This window comes from Monodon monoceros, unplaced genomic scaffold, assembly GCF_005190385.1.
Source record: "Monodon monoceros isolate NGI ecotype Baffin Bay Population unplaced genomic scaffold, NGI_Narwhal_1 Super_Scaffold_3, whole genome shotgun sequence".
Lineage (NCBI taxonomy): Eukaryota > Metazoa > Chordata > Mammalia > Artiodactyla > Monodontidae > Monodon > Monodon monoceros.
Window position 1 is genome coordinate 68,739,871 of NW_021703780.1, and position 19,191 is coordinate 68,759,061.

General features: G+C 42.1%; 2 protein-coding genes across 2 annotated transcripts in view; one reads left to right on the forward strand and one right to left on the reverse strand.

Annotated features, from left to right (window-relative positions):
• Nucleotides 1-19,191, forward strand: part of CACNA2D3 (calcium voltage-gated channel auxiliary subunit alpha2delta 3) — a 781,826-nt gene that overhangs the window by 636,115 nt on the left and 126,520 nt on the right. The gene's annotated exons all lie outside the window — the stretch shown is intronic.
• The window catches only part of LRTM1 (leucine rich repeats and transmembrane domains 1), a 32,159-nt gene continuing 24,885 nt past the window's right edge, over nt 11,918-19,191 (reverse strand). Inside the window, exons 2-3 of the mRNA XM_029242175.1 lie at nt 18,026-18,642; nt 11,918-12,452 (exon numbers count right to left, since the gene is read on the reverse strand). Of these exons, the coding sequence (XP_029098008.1) occupies nt 12,019-12,452; nt 18,026-18,642 (1,051 nt within the window). The 3' untranslated portion in view covers nt 11,918-12,018. The remainder of the gene's footprint in view (nt 12,453-18,025; nt 18,643-19,191) is intronic.

Consider the following 19,191-nt stretch of genomic DNA (forward strand, 5'->3'; position numbering starts at 1 on the left):
TGTGTGTGTGTGTGTGTGTGTGTGTGTGTGTGTGTGTGTGTGTGTGTTATTCTCTTCTTTCTCTCTTTTTTTCTTGTTTTTTTTTTCCAAACAAAAACATTTAGATAGTCATCTGTCAATGACATCTTTGAAGAAAGGGCAGTCAGTCAGACTGGGCCGGATTCCATTTATACGTCAGCCTCTGTGCATAAATGGGCCCCATACATCTTCTTGGCCTATGACATTGCTTACAGTCCTTCTCTTGAGGAACTTGCCAACTCTCCAGCTGCCACTAGCATGCTAAATTTGCTTAATTGCTTTCCCACTGCAAAGGAAGAAGTGGTATGACTTTCTCTTTGGCCCACCAAGTCTCTCCAGAACCCTGGAACCTGCTGTGTGTGTCAGGACCCTAATCCATTTTTCTGTTGTTATTGGAGATGCAAGCCTGGGACTGTAAGGTCCACGTAGGTTTGTTACTTACTCTATAACTTGCTAAATGTGTGGTCTTGGGTCCCTGAAGTTCTATCTAAAATAGGGTTGGGATTATTGTCTCCCTCACCTTACTCTGGGTTGATTTGGGGATAAAAAGAGAAAACAAACAAGAAAATATCTGGATATGCGGAAGTATAAAATTGCTAGGATTTGAGGTGGCCCATTTTTATCTTCAAGTTGGCAGTATAACTATGCATTCATTTGCTCATTTATTCAATAAATATTTCCTGACCTTGTGCTTTCGCCAGCACTCTAGATACAAATGAATAATAACCGGGCCCTGTAATTGACAGTTCCTCCCACAGCCCCCTGTCCCTCCCCACCAGAGAACTTTAAAAGAGCAGCTATTTTTAAAGCTATGTCTACACAGGACAAGTGAATTGAAAAGCTGAGCAGTCATCTAGAAGCTCCTAGAGGTCAAAGACTTCGTACTTTTCATCTTCTGTCCTTCACAGCATAACCCGATGGAGTCCCTGGAGCATAGTGGACCCTCAGTGAGGCTCCTATAAATTGAATTGAACTTGCAGAAACCTATTTGCCCTTACTTAGTTGTTATTGACTTGAGTTCCATAAATTACCTAGATCATGGTGTTAATTCTCCACTCCACTCTCAATGGAGAGACCAGGCCCAATAGAACAAGAGTCATAGACACTGTTCCCATCATGCTAGGGTGGAAATGACCTGGAGAAGAAAATAAATGCATTGAGGGGAGGAATTGAGCCAAGTTGGAAGGTATAACCATGCAGGGAATTTCTTCCCCTCCTTGGGGTGTTTGTCTGACCTTCTGTATTCTCCTTCTAGACTCTCGCTCTGACAAATACAAAATACTTAATCTCAATTTTTGGTAAGAAGTTCATATTTCTGAATTTTTTAAGTACTAGGTAATAAATTCTGAATTATTTGCATTTGCTTTAAAATGTAAATTTTAGCATATCAAAATCTAAAATCTCTTCTCAGGTGTTCTAGTTTCAATTCTTGAATAAATTATAAACTCTCCAGAGACAAGGACCATCCCAATTACCTTTTTATTCCTAGTGCCAAGTCTGAGGGCTGATGTGGTAAATATGTCAAAATACTGACTAAGTGACTTGAGAAAGATGGGTTTCATATTTACTTGCTCTCTGTAGGTATATACACTTGCACAGTTTACTGACCAAACAATAGGAACACAGTACTTGACCAAACTCTAAGAGAGTCACTCAGCAGCTAAAACTGCAATCCACACCATAGTAAAATGATACAGACCAATATGGATATTTTAAGGAGTAGAAAAACTGTTTAGTGTCCATTCCTAATGGCAACTGTGTTAGCCCAGTAGTTGTCCCTGCATCAGCAGATGTCTTTTCTGAGGTCCAAGCATCTAACCTGATGCTTAGAATAGCTAATCTGATCAGCAACAGACATTATAAGCATTAGAGGCATTGGTTATAGAAATTAATATTTTTAACAGATTTATTGAGATATGATTTACATACCAAAAATTCACCTGTTTTAAGTATAAAATTTAATGATTACTAGTAAATTTGGGGGGGACTCTGATCTATTCCTTTGCAGGGAACACACACCACATTAGATCCATTCACTGGGGGAAATTGGAAAATGTGGGTTAAATGGTCTCATTTGCATAATTCTGGGCAGTGTAATGAAGGGGGATGCTTGATATTAGGACAAAGGATCTCATTTTAACTAGATGATTAAGAAAGAGATTGCTTAACATCAATGACCATTAGCTTTTGTCAGGTACGTGCTGTTTAAACTGAGTTTACTATTTAATATACAGCTTTCCTTAGAATTGGGTAAATAATGTTGCCAAAATGTTATAGGCAAATATTCAGCTTATCAGCTTTCCTTTGGTGGGATTTCATATATTTGGTGTATATGAGTTAACTAGTATTTAGGAATTATGTGTCAAGTCTACATGAATAAACTTCTAGTTTGTAGATCTGAGCAAAGGGAATGTTTTATCATAGCAGAAATTAATACTTACTGATTAGATTAGTTGTTCTCAACCAGGAGCAGTTTTGACCCTCAGGAGACATTTGACAACATCTGGAAACAATTTTGATTGTCATGACTGGTTAGGAGGGGAGCTACTGGCATCCAGTGGGTAGAGGCCAGGGATGCTGCCAAACATCCTACAAGGCACAGGACAGCCCCCCAACAACAAAGGATTGTCTAGTCCAAAATGTCAGTAGAGGTGAGATTGAGAAATGCTAGATTAAACTGACAGACAAACTTCAATTCTTGGTGCTTTCAAATTCAGTGTTTTCCCTTATAGGCTCATTTACAAAAAGATGTTTCATTTCTTCATTTTCTAATTAAATAATTCAATAAATCAATCAATCAATATATATATATATATATATATATATATATATATAGCATCGACTGTGTACCTAATGCTGAGGATACAACTGAGAACAAGCACCCCAAAGGGCATTTTGGAGCGAGTCAGGCGATGATGATTCATACAGTGAGAGGGCACTGTTGGCATCCCCACCCTGATGCCCACCGAAGACCCATTCCGACTAAGTTGCTGCCAGTGGAGGGGAGCCTCCACTTGTGTGGGAGGTACAGACAACAGACAAGTGTGGCACGAATGGGAGGAAGAAAGGTGGGAAGGAGGGAGGGAGGGAGGGAGAGGGAATTTCTGGTAGTGGCTAATGCTCTGTAGAAAATGAAGTGTGGTTGGGAGTAGCAAAGGCAGGGAAGAACACTCATGTTCATACTTGCATATGACAGAGGCAATGCTTCTCCAGATTGGGGGAAGATGGGGGCTCAGAGAAGGCCTCCCCGAGAAGGTGACACGAGTAGAGACCGGAATGATGAGATACAGCCATTATACAAAGATCTGTGGGAAGAGCATTCCAAGCAGAGGGAACAAGATTCCGGGAATCTTGAATGAGATCCCCCATACATGTTGTGTCTAGATGGGTTCTGTGAGACACAAATGAGTTTTTCAGGTTTGGGTGGTATTTACTAGGATCTAAACGCACAGCTGATGGGCAGATGCCCCAGGGGGAGGTGAGTAACCCAAGGCAAGTCTTTGCTCTAAATGTCAGCTATGAGGTGGGGCTTTTTATATATTTGACATTTGCTTTTTTAAGTTGACTGGTGGGTGCCATGAAGGGACAAAAGGAGGTCAAGGCCGGTAGGAATGACAACAGCAAACTTCATAGAAATGGATTAGTGATGTAGCTACCAATTATGCTGTATTTCAAGTCTGCAACAGAATCTGAGTTAGAGTTGGCCACGTAGAACAGCTGCTCTGCATAGTGCGGGTAGCCAGTGACAGGGCACGCTGAGGATCATTGCTCCAGAAATAAAAATAGCCCAGAGTTTTGAGAAACTGGATCCTCTGTGCTAACTCTCCAGGACACTCACTCCCATGAGCCACTGTCCTTTTATAAACCTTATCAAAAGCCCCAACACATTCTCCACCCCATCAGCCACAGAATTTTGGAGTTACAGGTCCTTATACCCGGTTTTCGAGTTCTGTATCGGCAAGACTCCTCTTTCTGAGGTCATAGTAGGATTTGGACATTAACCCTAATGTAAGCCAAGGATTTAGGAGTGAGTACAGGGCCATTTCTCCCCTCTTGCTCTGGGATTGAGTTTTCACATTTGTAAAACAAGGTTGATTGGTGCTTTGGTTGGATTTCTAACAGCCTAGTTTTTAAAGACAGAGATTTGTTTCATCACCACAGAAAAGGAGGAGAATTAACCAGTAATGGAGTATGTCTTGCACCCAGATTCAGTCTGGCTTTGGGGGGACCCCTCTGGTTCCTTTTGAGAGAAATAAATGAATTCATATAAATAAAGTGCTTAGTGAATGCTTATAGTTGAGTGCTCAGTAATGGTTAGCTGCTAAATTATTATTGCTGCTGTTACCGTTGGTAAGAATGATGTATGTTACACCCACCACCTCTCATTAGTCAATGCTTCTTGCCATGTGCCGTCCCCTATGCGAAAAACTTACCTAGGCAATGTCGTTATAGTATCTTGAAATGTTTCATAGTAAAACTTTGAAGCTCACACTTTCATGTACTTATTCCTTAGAACAGAGACAAGCTGTAGCCCATAGGAGCAAATCTAGGATACTACCTGTGTCCTTCTTTTCGGGTTTTACTGAGATATATTTCACACACTATTAAATTCACCATTTCAAGTGTACAGTTTGTTGGGTTTTAGTATTTTGCAGGTTGTGCAACAATCTCTACAATGTAATTTTAGAACAATTTAACATCCCGCCCAAAAACCCCCCATACACACACACACACACACACACACACACACACACGCACGCACACCCCTTCATTCTTGATATCCCACTCCCCTTTCCAGCCCCAGGAAACCCACTAATCTACTTTCTGTCTCTGTGGATTTGCCTATTCTGGACATTGCAGATAAATGGAATCATACAACATGTGGCCTTTTGTGATTCGCTTCTTTCACCGAGCTTAATGTTTTCAAGATTCATCCATGTTGTAGCAAGGATCAGTCCTCTGGCTTTTTTTTTTATTCTATTTTATTTATTTATTTGGCCATGAGGGCAGCATGTGGGATCTCTGACCAGGGATCGAACCCGCACCCCCTGCATTGGAAGGGAGGTCTTAACCAGTGGACCACGAGGGAAGTCACTACTCTGGCTTTTTAAACTGCCAAATGATATCCCATTGTATGTATGTATAGCATCCTGTTTATCCATTTATCAGTTAATGGACGTTTGGGTTGTTCGCATTTTTTAACTATTATTAATAATGCTGATATGAACATTCATGTACAAGTTTTTGTGCAGATATGTCTTAATTTCACCTGGGTAGAAATTGGAATCGAATTGTTGGGTCATATGATAACTCTAGGTTTGATATTTTGTAGAACAGACAAGCTGTTTTCCAAAGTGGTAGCACCTTTTTACAATCTCACCAGCAACATACGACGCTTCCAATTTTTCCACATCCTTACCAATGCTTACTATTGTCTATCTTTTTTATTTTAGCCCTCCTAGTAGGCGTGAAGTGATTTGTATTTCCCTAATAACTAACTACACTGAGCATCTTCTCGTGTGCTTGTCAGCTACTTGCATATCTTCATTGGGGAAATGTCTATTCAGATCTTTTGCCTATAATTAGGTTATTTGTCTTTTTATTGTTGAGATATAAGTCCTTTTTATAAGCTGGATACAAGTACCTTGTCAGATATCTACCAGCTGTTTTTGTAAATAATGTTGGATAGAGAGCACATGGACTAAAAAGCCAAAAATATTTACTGCCTGACTCTTTACAGAAAACGTTTGCCAACTCCTGCTTTAGATAAAAATATGTCACAGTCCATTTTTAAAAAAAAAACACCTAAAATGCTAATTTGTTCACTCACTTATTTCACCATCTTTTTATCTTATGAAAATGAAGGGAATATTTAAATCAGAGGCTGTGTAAGTAGATATTAAAGACAGAGCTTCCTGTATCAGAAGGTATCCATCATTGTGCCTAATGTTTTTATATATGTGGTTACAGAGAAATTCCAGTCAAAGATCCTGAGCTTTCTAAAACATACGCTCTCCCTGCCAGTCAGGAGAGTGATGTACTTAGTCTTTGCTCTCGTTTATAAACCTCTGAACGGTGTAATCAGCATAGTGCTTGTTAGAACGTTGGAGATGCCCTCACATGCTTTGGTGGAAAACAGTTTCTGGGATACTTTTTTCCCCAACATGGCTCATGAGAGATTTGAGGATTTATTTAGCCACCCTTATCCAGGCAAATCTCCTAGTGACCTTAGTGGGATTTTGATCTCGGTGAAGATTAGAATATATATGACTCAGGCTAAGTGAAGGGCCAGAGAGGATAAATGAGCTGACGTACATTTCCCCTCCCCGGGAAGAGGGGGCATGACCAGAGGCTGCAGCATAAATGCTTTGACAGTCAGTCAGTGGACTCTTGCTCATGGAAAATGCTTTTGCCAGTCTGTGGTGGGAAAGGGACAGTGCTGATCAAAGGCTCTTTATTCCAATGGCCTCCCACAGTTTGCACTCACCAAGAGCTCCCACATTCTATTCTGGGTGAAAAGGTCTGCACGAGGTCAAGATCAGTGTCTGAATGTCATTCCTACTTCAAGGCCAAATTATATATGACCAGGCTCAGGCAGACTGGAGTGTACATTTGTCTTAAAACATAAAAAGGAAGTTCAGAGTGAAAACATAGTGCATGGGCATTTTATATGCTTTTACTTCACTAGCCTTCATCTATCAACTTCCAGATTTTTGCTGATATAGTCAGTTTTTTTAAGCCAAAATTATTTTTGTTATCAAATTATTTTATTTGTGTTATTTCTCATTTTTATGCTCTTCTCACTTCCTCTCTTTCATGCTTTCTGGAACCCACTCCAACCAGGTTTCATCCACAGTGAATCATTTCTCATCAAGGTTACCTGTAGCTCCTACATTACCAAATCCAAAATTGAACTTCAGATGTTCATTTTTCTTGTTCTGTGAGCAGCACTTGGCCAAGCTGATCACGTTCTCCTTGCAAACCTCTTTACTTGATTCTTTGCCTACCTCACTGCCCACCCTCCTAGGCCTCCTTTGCTGACTTTGTTCATCTCCTGATTGTACATGTCGGAGGGCCTCAGGGTTCCTGTCCACTCTCAAGCTTTAAACACCCTTCATGAGCTGGTGATTCCCAAGCCCAACCTCTCTCCCTTGACTGCTCAGTGTCCCTGCCTCTCAAATAGGCCCATCAAATGCAGTCGATTCCACATTTAAGTCATTCTAGTTATCTGGTTATTCAGTCTAAAAACTTTGGAGTCATTCTTTTTTAAAAAACATTTATTATGGATAATATTGAATATACTAAAAAGTAGATAGAAGCATAAGAAGAAACCCATGTATCCTTCATTCAAATTCCTACTCCACTAATTAATGATATGACCTTGGACAAGCGACCCAAACCCAATGATTATGTATCTTCATCTGTCATGTGGCAGTAAAATGCTCACATTTTTGGTAAATTTGAGACTTAGAGGAAAATGAAAATACTACACTGAAAACAACTGGCACAAAACTGGGTGTTCAATAAATGTTGATGGTGGTACTATAATTGTTCTTTTCCAAATAATTAATATAATAATCCCATAGTCTTCATATTGTGGTTCACCAGAATGAATGAAGGATGGCAGGGGTTGGGTTGTGTTATACATTCTAACCCCATGCTCCTGCAAACTGCATTTATCAGGTGTGCAATTAATTATCTGTGCGACTTTGGGATAATTCCTTTCCTTTTCCATGCTTCCAATTGCTATTTGTAAAATAAGAATATGGAACTATATGAGGGTAGCAGATAGGTTTAGTCTCATAAGTCGACTGCAGTTGATCAGGAGTAGGTACCTAGAAAACAGATTAAAAAAGATTCTGAGGCCAGACATTAGCAATGTCTGAAACAGGTAGGGAGGCTGGTCACAGCTATTCTGAAATTTGCCAGACCTAGACTAAATGCTCTCCAAGGACTTTCCCAACTCCCAATCATCTTTTTCTTTTTCTGGCTCTTCTTGATGAGTCTTTGAAACTGGGTCACATCCTATCCATCCAAATGAATACTCAGTGTCATTGGAGTGAAAAGTAGGTGTGGATACTCCAGTCAAGAATCTGAAAAGAAAGTGAGGGGTTAGAAAGCTGCTTCTCCCAACCGGAGGGAGGTTTCTTTGAGATTTTATTGCATTTTGAGCATTAAAAAATAAATTTAAAAAACCATTTTCATCACAAGGGAAAGCAGGATAGTTCCCTGAAGTTGTGCATATAAACCACACCCCAGTGATGCCATGTGAGGTTGGAATATCATTTGCTGGTAGTTTTCTGTCTAATAGCATTTAGCAATGGATACACTGGTGGGTTTGACCCAAGTGAAAACAGTTATTTCCTGATCTGTGATAGAAAGTTATAGGTTTCTAACAGTTGTATAATTATGATAATGGGTGCTATGGATAGATCATTTTAGAAATTGAGCCACTTCCTTTGATATTTTGGATCTAAGACGAGTGTGACATTTCTGGGGTAACTTGGTAAACTTGAGTAATGAGATTTGATTTTCATGAACCTTCGGGAGGCAATCCTATGATTCACTTTTCAGTCTTTCATTTTAGTAAGAAAAAAATAAAATACCCAGTTGTCTGTGGGCATATTATCATCTGAAGCACAAGATTGTTCCCACAGGGTCACGGATTTTTGCCTTAATTTTAAAAGCTTTCCAGGTATAGATTTGACACTAGGTCTTCTTTCTCCACGATCTCTGTGGAAGAAATTCCTCCTACGCCGTCTTTATATGCCTCATGTCTGTTGGGTCCTGCTATTGTGAATTTGTGATCTCTGGCAGAGCAAAAATAGTGATACTGTTCCGCTAAATATAATGAAGAAACTATATTTTACATGATTTTCTCAGAAACAATCAACACTAAACGTGATATTTGTTCACATATTCCTTCAGTAAGGCTCTATGACTCTTTGAAGGAAGGGCATTTTTATAGGGGAATTTATAAATATGACAGCAGCAATAAACAGCTGAAAATAATCTATGAGGCATTTGCAAATTACCCCTCATGAGCTGTAGTGGTTGTGAAAGATAATTTGTGGTTCTCACAGAATACCCTGCAAATTGGGTCTTTCATCTGTGATGTTTTTAACAGAGAAAACATTTCATTTCTCGTATTAACAAATGATAACGCTGAATTGTTAATCTAAACAATTTGATTTATATTTTTCTGTGCTGAGAGAATTGTTGACATTTTAGGGTAATTATTTTCATCGTTAACTGCTCTTTTTGGTGACTATAGGCAAAAGATAGAAATCTGAATACATGAAGACATCATTTTAGTCATTCTCCTTAAAGACTTCTCATAAAGCAGGAATCTGTTTGCCTGAGTTATCATCTGTGCTTAGAAATCTAATAGGACGTGGGTGTTGAGGAGTGAGGATTCTAGTAGCCACTTTCAGGATTTTCAGCGGTGCATTGGAAGCTCTGTCATGTAATCACTGTGGCCAGGGGGACGGGATTGACCTGTACAGTCACCAGGCCTCCGGCAGAGCACGGTGCACTGCATGTCTTAAATCACAGCAATGAGAAGAGGCACTTGTGGTTGGCCTCAGTAGTTCCCAGCTTATGTAATATGTGTTCAAGTATCTCACAGCATGGTTGCCAAGATTACACGAATGTTCACGAGAACACCTCTCACCATGCCTGGTACGTAGTACGAACTCCAGAAACATTTGGTGAAATGAGGACGATGTATAAAAAGATCTTCTCGATTTCCCTTCTCATAGTGCTTTCTTGGCCAAGGGCTCATGGTCCAGGGCAAGGGAAAGAAAGATTTTTTTTCCACCTGGAAAATAATCCCTACAACCTTAGACCGGATGCTCAGACTCGCCCACTGAAGTGGTGCACGAAGCAGAGAAGAAAGGAAGCACCAGGCTTGGGATGGAGCTGATGCAGCAGCTGACTTTCTCTGGAATCTCTTTTTGATCTTAAAATCCATATGCTAATTTTTCAAACTACTCTTTAACGTACCCAGGTTTATTTTAATACTCAGAAAAAATTAACATCAAATTTATACTTTTTCCCCCAGAAGAATCATTTAGCAAAATTGCTGCTCCAAAGAGATGGCCCATCTTTAACTTGTGGGTGTGGGCAGCCCACACTAGTTGTGAAGCACTGTGAGCAGGTATAGATGGCCTCTGTGTCCTGCAGGGTAGGCTAGGGTAGGTTCATCCGTCTTTCCCTTGGCCTCTTTATACTGTTGGGCAAGGCTTTGGCCACATCACACAGGGAAACAGTATTCCAGGCTGAATGGACCGCCCATTCACATGCCAGTTTATGGAATGGACTGCTGATTTAGGATCCAAGCAACTTTTACATGGCCTCAAAGAGTGAATATAGGGCCAGTACCCTGAATGACAAATATGTTTTATCCTTTGAACCAATTCCAGTTGATTAGTTCTGGTTGCCTTACAGTGCTGTCTTAAGAAGGCATCTGTGGTGCATCAGGGCTCAGGGAGGAGTGCTGGGATTGATTAATGATGTCTGTCAAGGCCTCTGGAGGGACAGCTTGCCCTGTATTTGCTATTCCTTGCTTTTGCCAAGTCCTTAACTCCTCTGTGTAAAATGATTTTAATACTAACAGGTGACTAAGTATGAGATGGGACATCATGAGAGAGAGAGAGAGCAGGTAGATTCTACTTTAAGAAATCCTAGCATGAGAAAATGCAAATTTACAAAATACATAAATCTGGAGCCAATTATTGCCATTACAGAAAGATTCCATGAAAGGTTCCTTTAAATAGCGAGATCCCCTACTGCATTAAAATGATGATTCAATTTACAAAAATTTCCTTTGCATGCAGCTCTTCAGGACCGTGTCTGTGGAGTCAAGCAAGCCACACCTGATTTTTTTAAAGCCCAGCCTAAATAATGTTCAGGACGGCTGCTCCCACGTATCTCCAGCCTCTTGATAATTCCCACTCTCTTCAGACTTCCTCTGACTTCCTATCCCAGAGTGTTGAGTAGACAATCTGGGTGGTGGTCAACAGCTGCTGGCTTCCACCCTGCCGCGGCTGCATTTCATTAGTGGGTAAACTGATTGCTCTGAGTATGTTTATGTGTGGGTGTGGTTGAACAAGCCTATGCACTCTGCACACTATGTACGTAGATACAGATACACATAAGCCATTATCTTGCTCTCAGCCCACCCTAAATTCATTCCTGCTGTGAGAGTTATAAATGGAAGGTTCCAATCGCCTGGTGGATATGGCCTTTGGGTAATAGTGCCTCGAATTCCGCCACCCCATCCTCTTTGTGTTTGTTTATATGTTATTTACCCTTGCATCAGAAAACTTCCCCAGACCCTGGGCCTGAGTCCCATTATCCAGTCATGGAGCCCTCTTCTTCTTCTGTGGCCTAGAAAGCCCCAAATGGTTTTCTGATTTAGAAAATTAAATATAATCTGACTCTTGTGGCAAGCTACAAAATTCCCAACCAACAGACGCTTTTGCTAAATATATAACATACCTAACATCTAAAAGTATCACCGGTCTATCATGAACTTGGACTATAGAAGCACTCAGTGCCCATTGGGTAAGATTGCCAACTTCTTCCCAGGCACTCAAAATTGGGCAGTTTTCCAGTGGACCACAAAGCTGCCAGGAATGCTGGCATGCGTGTTTGTATTTCTGCTGCCCTGTAAAGGCAACTTAATGCAGGGAAGAGTACCTTGAAAGAGATGTATCTTCCCTTTCTCTGTGGACAGCCTTCCCCACATAGAATATTGTCATAACTTCTCAGGCACAGAGCACAAGTTATCATCTCTGTTTCAACTATGGTATTTTTTTAAAAATCTCAACATAAATTTCTTCCCAGGAATACTGTCTTTTTTTACAGACACATCTTTTTTTTTTTTTTTTTTTTCCTTTTGGAAAAAGAAAATGAGGCAGTAACAGTGAACCATCAGCCCTACTCAGAAACTTTCTTCTGGCCTATAATGATTATTCCTATTTGAGATGAAAGCTCTCAGGCCATTGAGCTGTCAAAGAGCTCTTTTCCTTCTGTCTTCTCAGGCTCATTGATCTGAGCCAAGCGTCCCGCATGGTACTGGGCGGTAATAGCTGCATAGGTGCAGCCATAAATGGCAGCCGCCAACATCATGAGACACACGATCCCACACACCACCCCTGTGATGATGATGGTGGCCACAGCGTGGCGCAGATTGGCTGGCCTCGGCTTGGGTTTGATCTCACACTCCCAGTGGTCTCGCTCCCCTGAGCTGTGGCTCTCAGGGGGCCTGGGTACAGCCCGGTGGGCAGCACCTAGCTGCTGCACCTGTGATGACTCCAGGTCTGGAGAAGGAAAAGGGCAGGGCTGGTACAGCTCGTGAGGGATTTTAAGGAGGTCCTTTCCCTTCCAGGTGTCCGGTGAGGCACAGATGATGCTGTCTGTTATTCCCCCTTTGAGAAACAAAAGCAAAGAATGATAACAGAGCCTGATACAACCAAACTCCCAAATCCTCAACCTGTAAAAACTTAGGCAGATGGAATTTATAAAACACCTTTTTTTTTTCCTGGAGTCAAAAAATTTAACAATCGTATTTTATGATTTTAGGGTTTCTAAATTGGCTAAATGCTAAAAATACCACACACTAAATGGACAATTATGTGTGACCAAGAGTTCATTAGAAGCTAAGTCACCTTTACCTTATAAATGCCAAGGGAATAACAATGCAAAAGCTGACAGGAAGGGGCGCTGGAGGCCAGCCTGAGGGCACTGTTGCATGCCCTAATGAGCCCTGCCACACAAGAAATCTATTGTGCCAAATTCCCACAGGAGAGCTAAAAAATAAATAAATAAAACAAATGTCTTTTGTTGTGATGTTATGTGTTAATTACAAAGACCCTCTGTCTCTACCAACACTCTTCAGTGATGCCAAACCGGGAGGTCAGTGGCCCTGTGAGTGAGTGCTTTGTGTATCTGAAGGTTTGACGGGAATGTGAGTTACGTTCATGGGATTAAATACAATTAACGTGTCTCCTCAGACCTCGAAACACTTAGTACTTAAAGTACCAAACTTTCTCAGTGTTTTCTTTTTTTTGGCCTTGCCGTGCGGCATGCGGGATCATAGGTCCCTGACCAGGGATCGAACCTGAGCCCCCTGCATTGGGAACGTGGTGTCTCAACCACTGGACCACCAAGGAAGTCCCAAGTATCGCACTTTCTAATGGGTTATTGGACTCAATTTCCATTCTCTCTAAGGGGATTAATTTCCTCATGTGTGTGGACTACTATTGTTCAGGAAGAATTTGTGTGCCTAGAAGTTCTTTTCTAGAAAGAACACTGGGCTAACAGATTCCATCCTGGCCAAATTTGACCACCAATTTACTATTTGACCTCAGGCAGATAAAGTTCTCTGACTAAATTTTTTGCCATGAAAACATCCTATTTGTATCTGACTTGATAGTTTATAAAGCACTGTCAGATAAGTCCTCACAACTCTGCTCTTATGGGTAATTCTTATCCAAGGTCATTCAGGTCATAAGTGGATAGATCAACACCGAAACCCAGCTCTGTCCTGTGATCCCGGTTTTCCCCGCTACACCTACCGCCTCTCTCTACTTCCTCCTCTCTGAAACATCCTGAGGTCCGTGGAGTTAACACATGACTCTCAGTAGAATCTCACCCCCATGAAGCCTGGCACCAGTCTTAGCCAAGTCAGACTGGAGATTCTTTGTACACATCGTAGGTGAATTATGAAACTGTACCAGAAGTTGCCATGCGGGAGCTTGTCACTTCAATGTTATTAGAACCTTCCTTTGTGTAGCGCTTCAGAGTTTTGGGAATGCCTTCACATCCATTCTGTCTGAGCCTTATAAGCTGAGTCTTACCATGGCCGTATTAGTAGATGGGGCCAATTTGCAGTTCAGGGGTTATTGTGGCCCAGGTCACACTGGGGTCAGTGGCCATGACAAAATTCAACTCATACCTTTTTTGCTTTTACTGCTTGAACTGAGTCACCTATTGCCAGAGTCTCTTGGGCCCGTCCTGGCTTCTTCAGTGATCCCCTGAGGCAAGAGCGTCAACTCTAAAGCAAAAAGATAACAGGAATTTTCTCCTTTCCTGAGCTGAGGTGCAGGAGGCCAGAGGTGTGGGGTGCCTGTTCTGGATGAGCCCAAGGCGCCATCAGGCTGCACCGTGATTAAGGATCCCTGTCTCAGAGACCGTTTCAATACTCTGCCTGGAAGCTGGTTGTAAAGCAGAAGGCCAGAGAGCAGAAAAGAAGTGTGGGGGCTTGAGAAGTAACCATATTTAACCCAGGCAAAGAGCACTGAGACTTTCATCAGGGGAAGAAAGGCCACATGCCATGGGACCAGCTGACCTAGACTGGGGCGGTTCACCCAGTAACTTCAGGGGTAAGCTCTGTCTTTCTCCAGTTCCAGGCTTCCTGCTGTTCAACATTAGGGTGGGAGGCATGGCCTCAGGACACAGAGCCAGGAGAATACACAGACTAGAGCCTGGGATGTTGCTGGAAGGCAGGGATTATGGCCACCAAGAGCTCCGTGGCCTCCTGTGTCCTTAGCCAGGACTCACTTCCCAGCCTTCCACCACCATCTCCTCAGCCATGACCCCAGGAAGCAAATCTGCAGATGACAGCTTGAGGGTCTCAGTCTCTTCTGGATTCAGAGCAGCTGACAGTGCAAGAAGCTCCAGCTTTCCAAGCACTCACATTATTCATCATCTGTCCACTAGCAGCTCTTAACCCCTGTCTTGGGAAGAAATGGGATTCAAATCTTGAGTCTGACCATTACTTTGCTGTGCAACCCTAAGCAAGTTACTTGACCATTCTGTGCCTCTGCTTGCTCACCTGGGAAGTGGGAAACTGGGGTAATAATGAAATCTACCTCACAAGATTGCTTTGAGGACTCAGTTGGATAAAGTATGTCAAGTATTTAGCACAATTCCTAGCCCAGAATAAATGTTTAATACAGTTAGCTGTCAGCATAAAGATGATTTGTTTAGTTATGAATGGAGAGAGAGGAATGCTAATTACAAAATCTATGTGCATGTTTTTGTGGAGGAGACATTATTAGGTATTCATCAAAGCATGTTTTTTCTCTGTTGGGTCCACAGGAAGATGAAATTTCCCCACCCTTTGTGGTCAGATTGGGGCCACGTGATTGAGTTCTGGCCAACAGAACCAATGAGTGACACTTCCAGGCCACAAACCCCCCTGCTTCATCCTCCGTATACTTTGTTCCCCCTTGGTGGGAACTAAGGTCTTGACCAATACCTATTCCCTTATTTTGCCTTTATTCAATGCATCAGTAGTCAGATTGTCTCCTACATTCACTTGGGGATTTTATTTAGTTATTTTGGGACACCCAGGTCTTGTTATCCCAAATAAATTTTGCCTTCCTCCAGAGAAAGACTGTCATCCAGACGGGGCAGCTCCGCCATGAGGGAGCGTTGAACCACACTGTGGAATCTGAGGACCAGAACGAGCCTTAGGAACTCCCTGGCTTAACACTGTCCATTTCCACCTGGTGACACTGAGGGCTAGTGAAGGGCATCAATTTGCCTGAAGATCACCAGTGAGTTTGTGCCTGAGTAGGGGGAGCTATATCATACCTTATGTTGCTTCTAATATCCTGGACCTGAGAAATATTTTTTGTCAAGAAATATTTCTAATTGATGAAAACCATCTTTCTCTGATGCTTTGGCTTACGCTTACCATTTAGTCTAGAACACAACAGCTGAAGCCACTTCACCTCTAGATGTAAACACTTTTATTTGCAACCTCCTATAAGAAAGATTTTTGTCACATTATATGGCCTCTGTTGTAGATCAACTTGAAGATCAGCTGGTTAGTGATAAGCTATTGGCTATTGTTGAGAGAGATTCTTAACTCAATATTATTTATTTGAACTCATGTGCTCTCTCCCACTTCCTTCTGTGTAACTGCTGCAACCATCTAGACTCTGTTGATTCCCTAATTCATGTCTGGAGCTCTGATATCTTCCCAAATTATAGGCTCAGATATATAGCCACCAACTCAACAACACTCCTTGGCTATGTAATGGGCATCTCAAACTTGACACACCCCACATTGAGTTCTTGATTTACCACCTCGTACACATACTTGCCCATTTCCCCTGTTCCCCAGCCTGCCCCTTATCAGCTACTGGCATCACCATTTATCTGGTTACTCCTGAAGGACAAAACAAAATTGAATTTCCTATAATATACTCTCTTTTCTTTATCTCCCACGCCAACCCATTAGTAATTTCTATCAGTTTAATATTCTAAATATCTCCCAAAGTTGATAATTTCTCATCATTCTGGTTTGGGCCACCATCATCTTTTCCCTGCATGACTGAAATCACTTTCTCCCTCATCCCCCTGCTTCTTCTTCTGTAGCTTTTGGTCTACTCTCCCTAGAGTCACCAGAGTGACCTTTTAAAATGTAATCAGATCATATTGTTCCCCTGACTAAAATTCTTCAAGAGATTTCCATCTCGCCTAAAATAAAATCCAAATGTCTCAGCCTACTCTGCACGTTCCAACATGACCTAAGTCCTGGGTACTTGTGCTGCCTTATCCTCTCTCACTCCCTTCCTCTGTTCTAGCCACTCATTTGTCCCTCTTTCTGTCCCTCAGTGGAGCCAAGCTTACTTTCCTGTCAGGGCCTTCGCACTGCTGTCCTTTCCCCCAGTTATCTCATGGTTCATTTCCCCTCATTGTTCCAGTTCTGCTCCCCCATGTCACCTCCTTGGAGGGGCCTTCCCTGTCCTTCCCATCTGAGGTGGAACCCCCATCCCATTACTCTCTCCCCTTACCCCACCTCTAGCACTAACTGCTATCTGAACATGGGTATATATTTGTCTTTTTTAACATGTTTCTACTGTCAGAATGTAATGCCCATGATGGTGGGGATTTTCTTGTTCACCGACCTTTTCTCAGTGCCTAGAAATGTCCCTGGCACGTAAGATTCACTCAAGTATAGGATGAATGAATGAATGATACTTAAAAGTTAGGAGGAAAGAAACACTGTGATGCAGAGGAAAGAATGCAGGGCCAAGACCTAAAGCCACTCATTCTACTCTTGTCTGTGCTTCTACTTTGTGACCTTGGTCAAGTCATGAACATCTCTGGGCCTCCATTTCCCATTGATAATAGGCTAGCATTGAGTTAGAAGGGGTTGGCAGACTTTTCTATAAAGAGCCAGAAATAGTTCACATTTTAAGCCTTGCCATAGTCTCTGTCCCAGCTATTCAACTTTGCCCTTATAGTGCAAAACACCCACAGACAGTAAATAATAAATGGGTGTGGATTTGTTCCAACAAAACTTTATTTACATAAATAGGAGGTGGGGCAAATTTGGCTCTTGGGCTATGGTTTGCTGACCCCTGAGTGATTTCTAGATCCCCTCATCTTTTATATTCTGGGATCTCTTGCTTTGCTTTTGATACCTGGTTAAAGAAATAGTAGTTCCCTTTGGAGAGGGTACCTTACTGTATCCAGTTTCAGTAACAGTGGTGTTTGCTAAAGCAGAATGGATAATCTCAGGGAAGATTCACAGCTGTCAAATGGTCAGAAGCAGACAAAGAAGAGGGGGAAGTCCTAAGGAGAGATAACATGCCCCCAGTTGGATCACACTTGAAAATCAAAATTTGGTGTCATTTCAGAGTTGAGTAGTTATTTAGGTGATGATTGAAATTCCCTCTTCCTTAAGGGCCTACATTTCCCAGAAAAATAACTTAATGGTGTTGTTAATCAAAGAGTGGAAAGTTGGGATGGGGAGGAAAAAAAAGTGGAAAGTTATCTCCATGAATCGTATCTGTAGATGATTTTAAATACCTGAATTTAAACACCCTCTAATGACTCACTTGCCTCTTTTGCCATACCATGAAATGACATCAATGTGGAAAAGCTTACATGGATCCCTCAAATACTCCTCAACAACCCTTCTAGTGCAGAGAAGAGATGAGGTTCATCCTAGGCTGGTAACACACAGTTAGGCGTTACTGACCTTTATAGATAAACGTCTCCAACCAGAGTTTAAGACTGAGCAAGTGGCAATTGCATTTCCAGAGGTTGTCCTTGAGAAATAAATGCCTCACTCTGGGCATGGATTCTAGGAGGGCTCGATCGAGCTGCTGAAGCTGGTTTTGTTGGATCGCAAATACAGCTAGGTTCTCCCAAGGCTCACCCAGGGATGTGGGAAGGTGGCTTATGTTGTTTGATGATAAATCAAGTTCCCTCAGCTGTGGGAGGGAATGGAAAAGTCTGCTTTCCAGGGAATGCAGGGAATTCTGGGTTAGGTTTAAGACCCGCAAGTGCTGAAGTCCATGGAAAACTCCAGAGGTCAGATTTGAAAGAGAATTGTTGTACAAGTTCAAGGTTGTGAGCTGTGGCACTGACTTAAATGCAGAAGCCGGAAGCTGACGTATCTGGTTATCTTGTAAGTGCAGGGTTAGAGTCTGAGGAGGCAGATCAGAAGGGACTTCAGCCAGACCCTGCCGGCTGCAGTCTACAAAATTTGAAGGTGAGTGACAGCGGCACCTCTCTGGGCAGCCACACACCACCGGGAGCAGGAAAATCATACTTGAGAGCAGGAGCAGTTCGCCTACAACAAACAGAAAGAAACTGTGGTAGGAACCAGTTAGTAAGTGGTGTCAGCGTTTGTTTCCCTTTAAATTCACAGGTAACTGGAAGGTAGATGAAATAGGATATCAAATAGAAATGTGAAAAAATAATTCGGGGGGCACGTGCCCTGTGTACAGTGCAGCAGAATTACCTGGGACCAGAAGTTTAGAAGAATGATACAGAGTTCAGATATTCACATTTCTTAAATGTATGCTACAGGTCAGTGCTGTCCAATAGCACTTTCTATGCTGATTGCAATGATCTGTATCTACTGTTTAATATGGTAGCCATTATCTATATGTGGCTGCTGAGCTCTTGAAATGTGACTACTGCAACCAAGGAACTGAATTTTTATTTGCATTTAATTTTTTTTTTTTTTTTGCGGTACGCAGGCCTCTCACTGTTGTGGCCTCTTCTGTTGTGGAGCACAGGCTCCGGACGCACAGGCTCAGCGGCCATGGCTCACGGGCCTAGCCGCTCCGTGGCATGTGGGATCCTCCCGGACCGGGGCACGAACCCATGTCCCCTGCATCAGCAGGCAGACTCTCA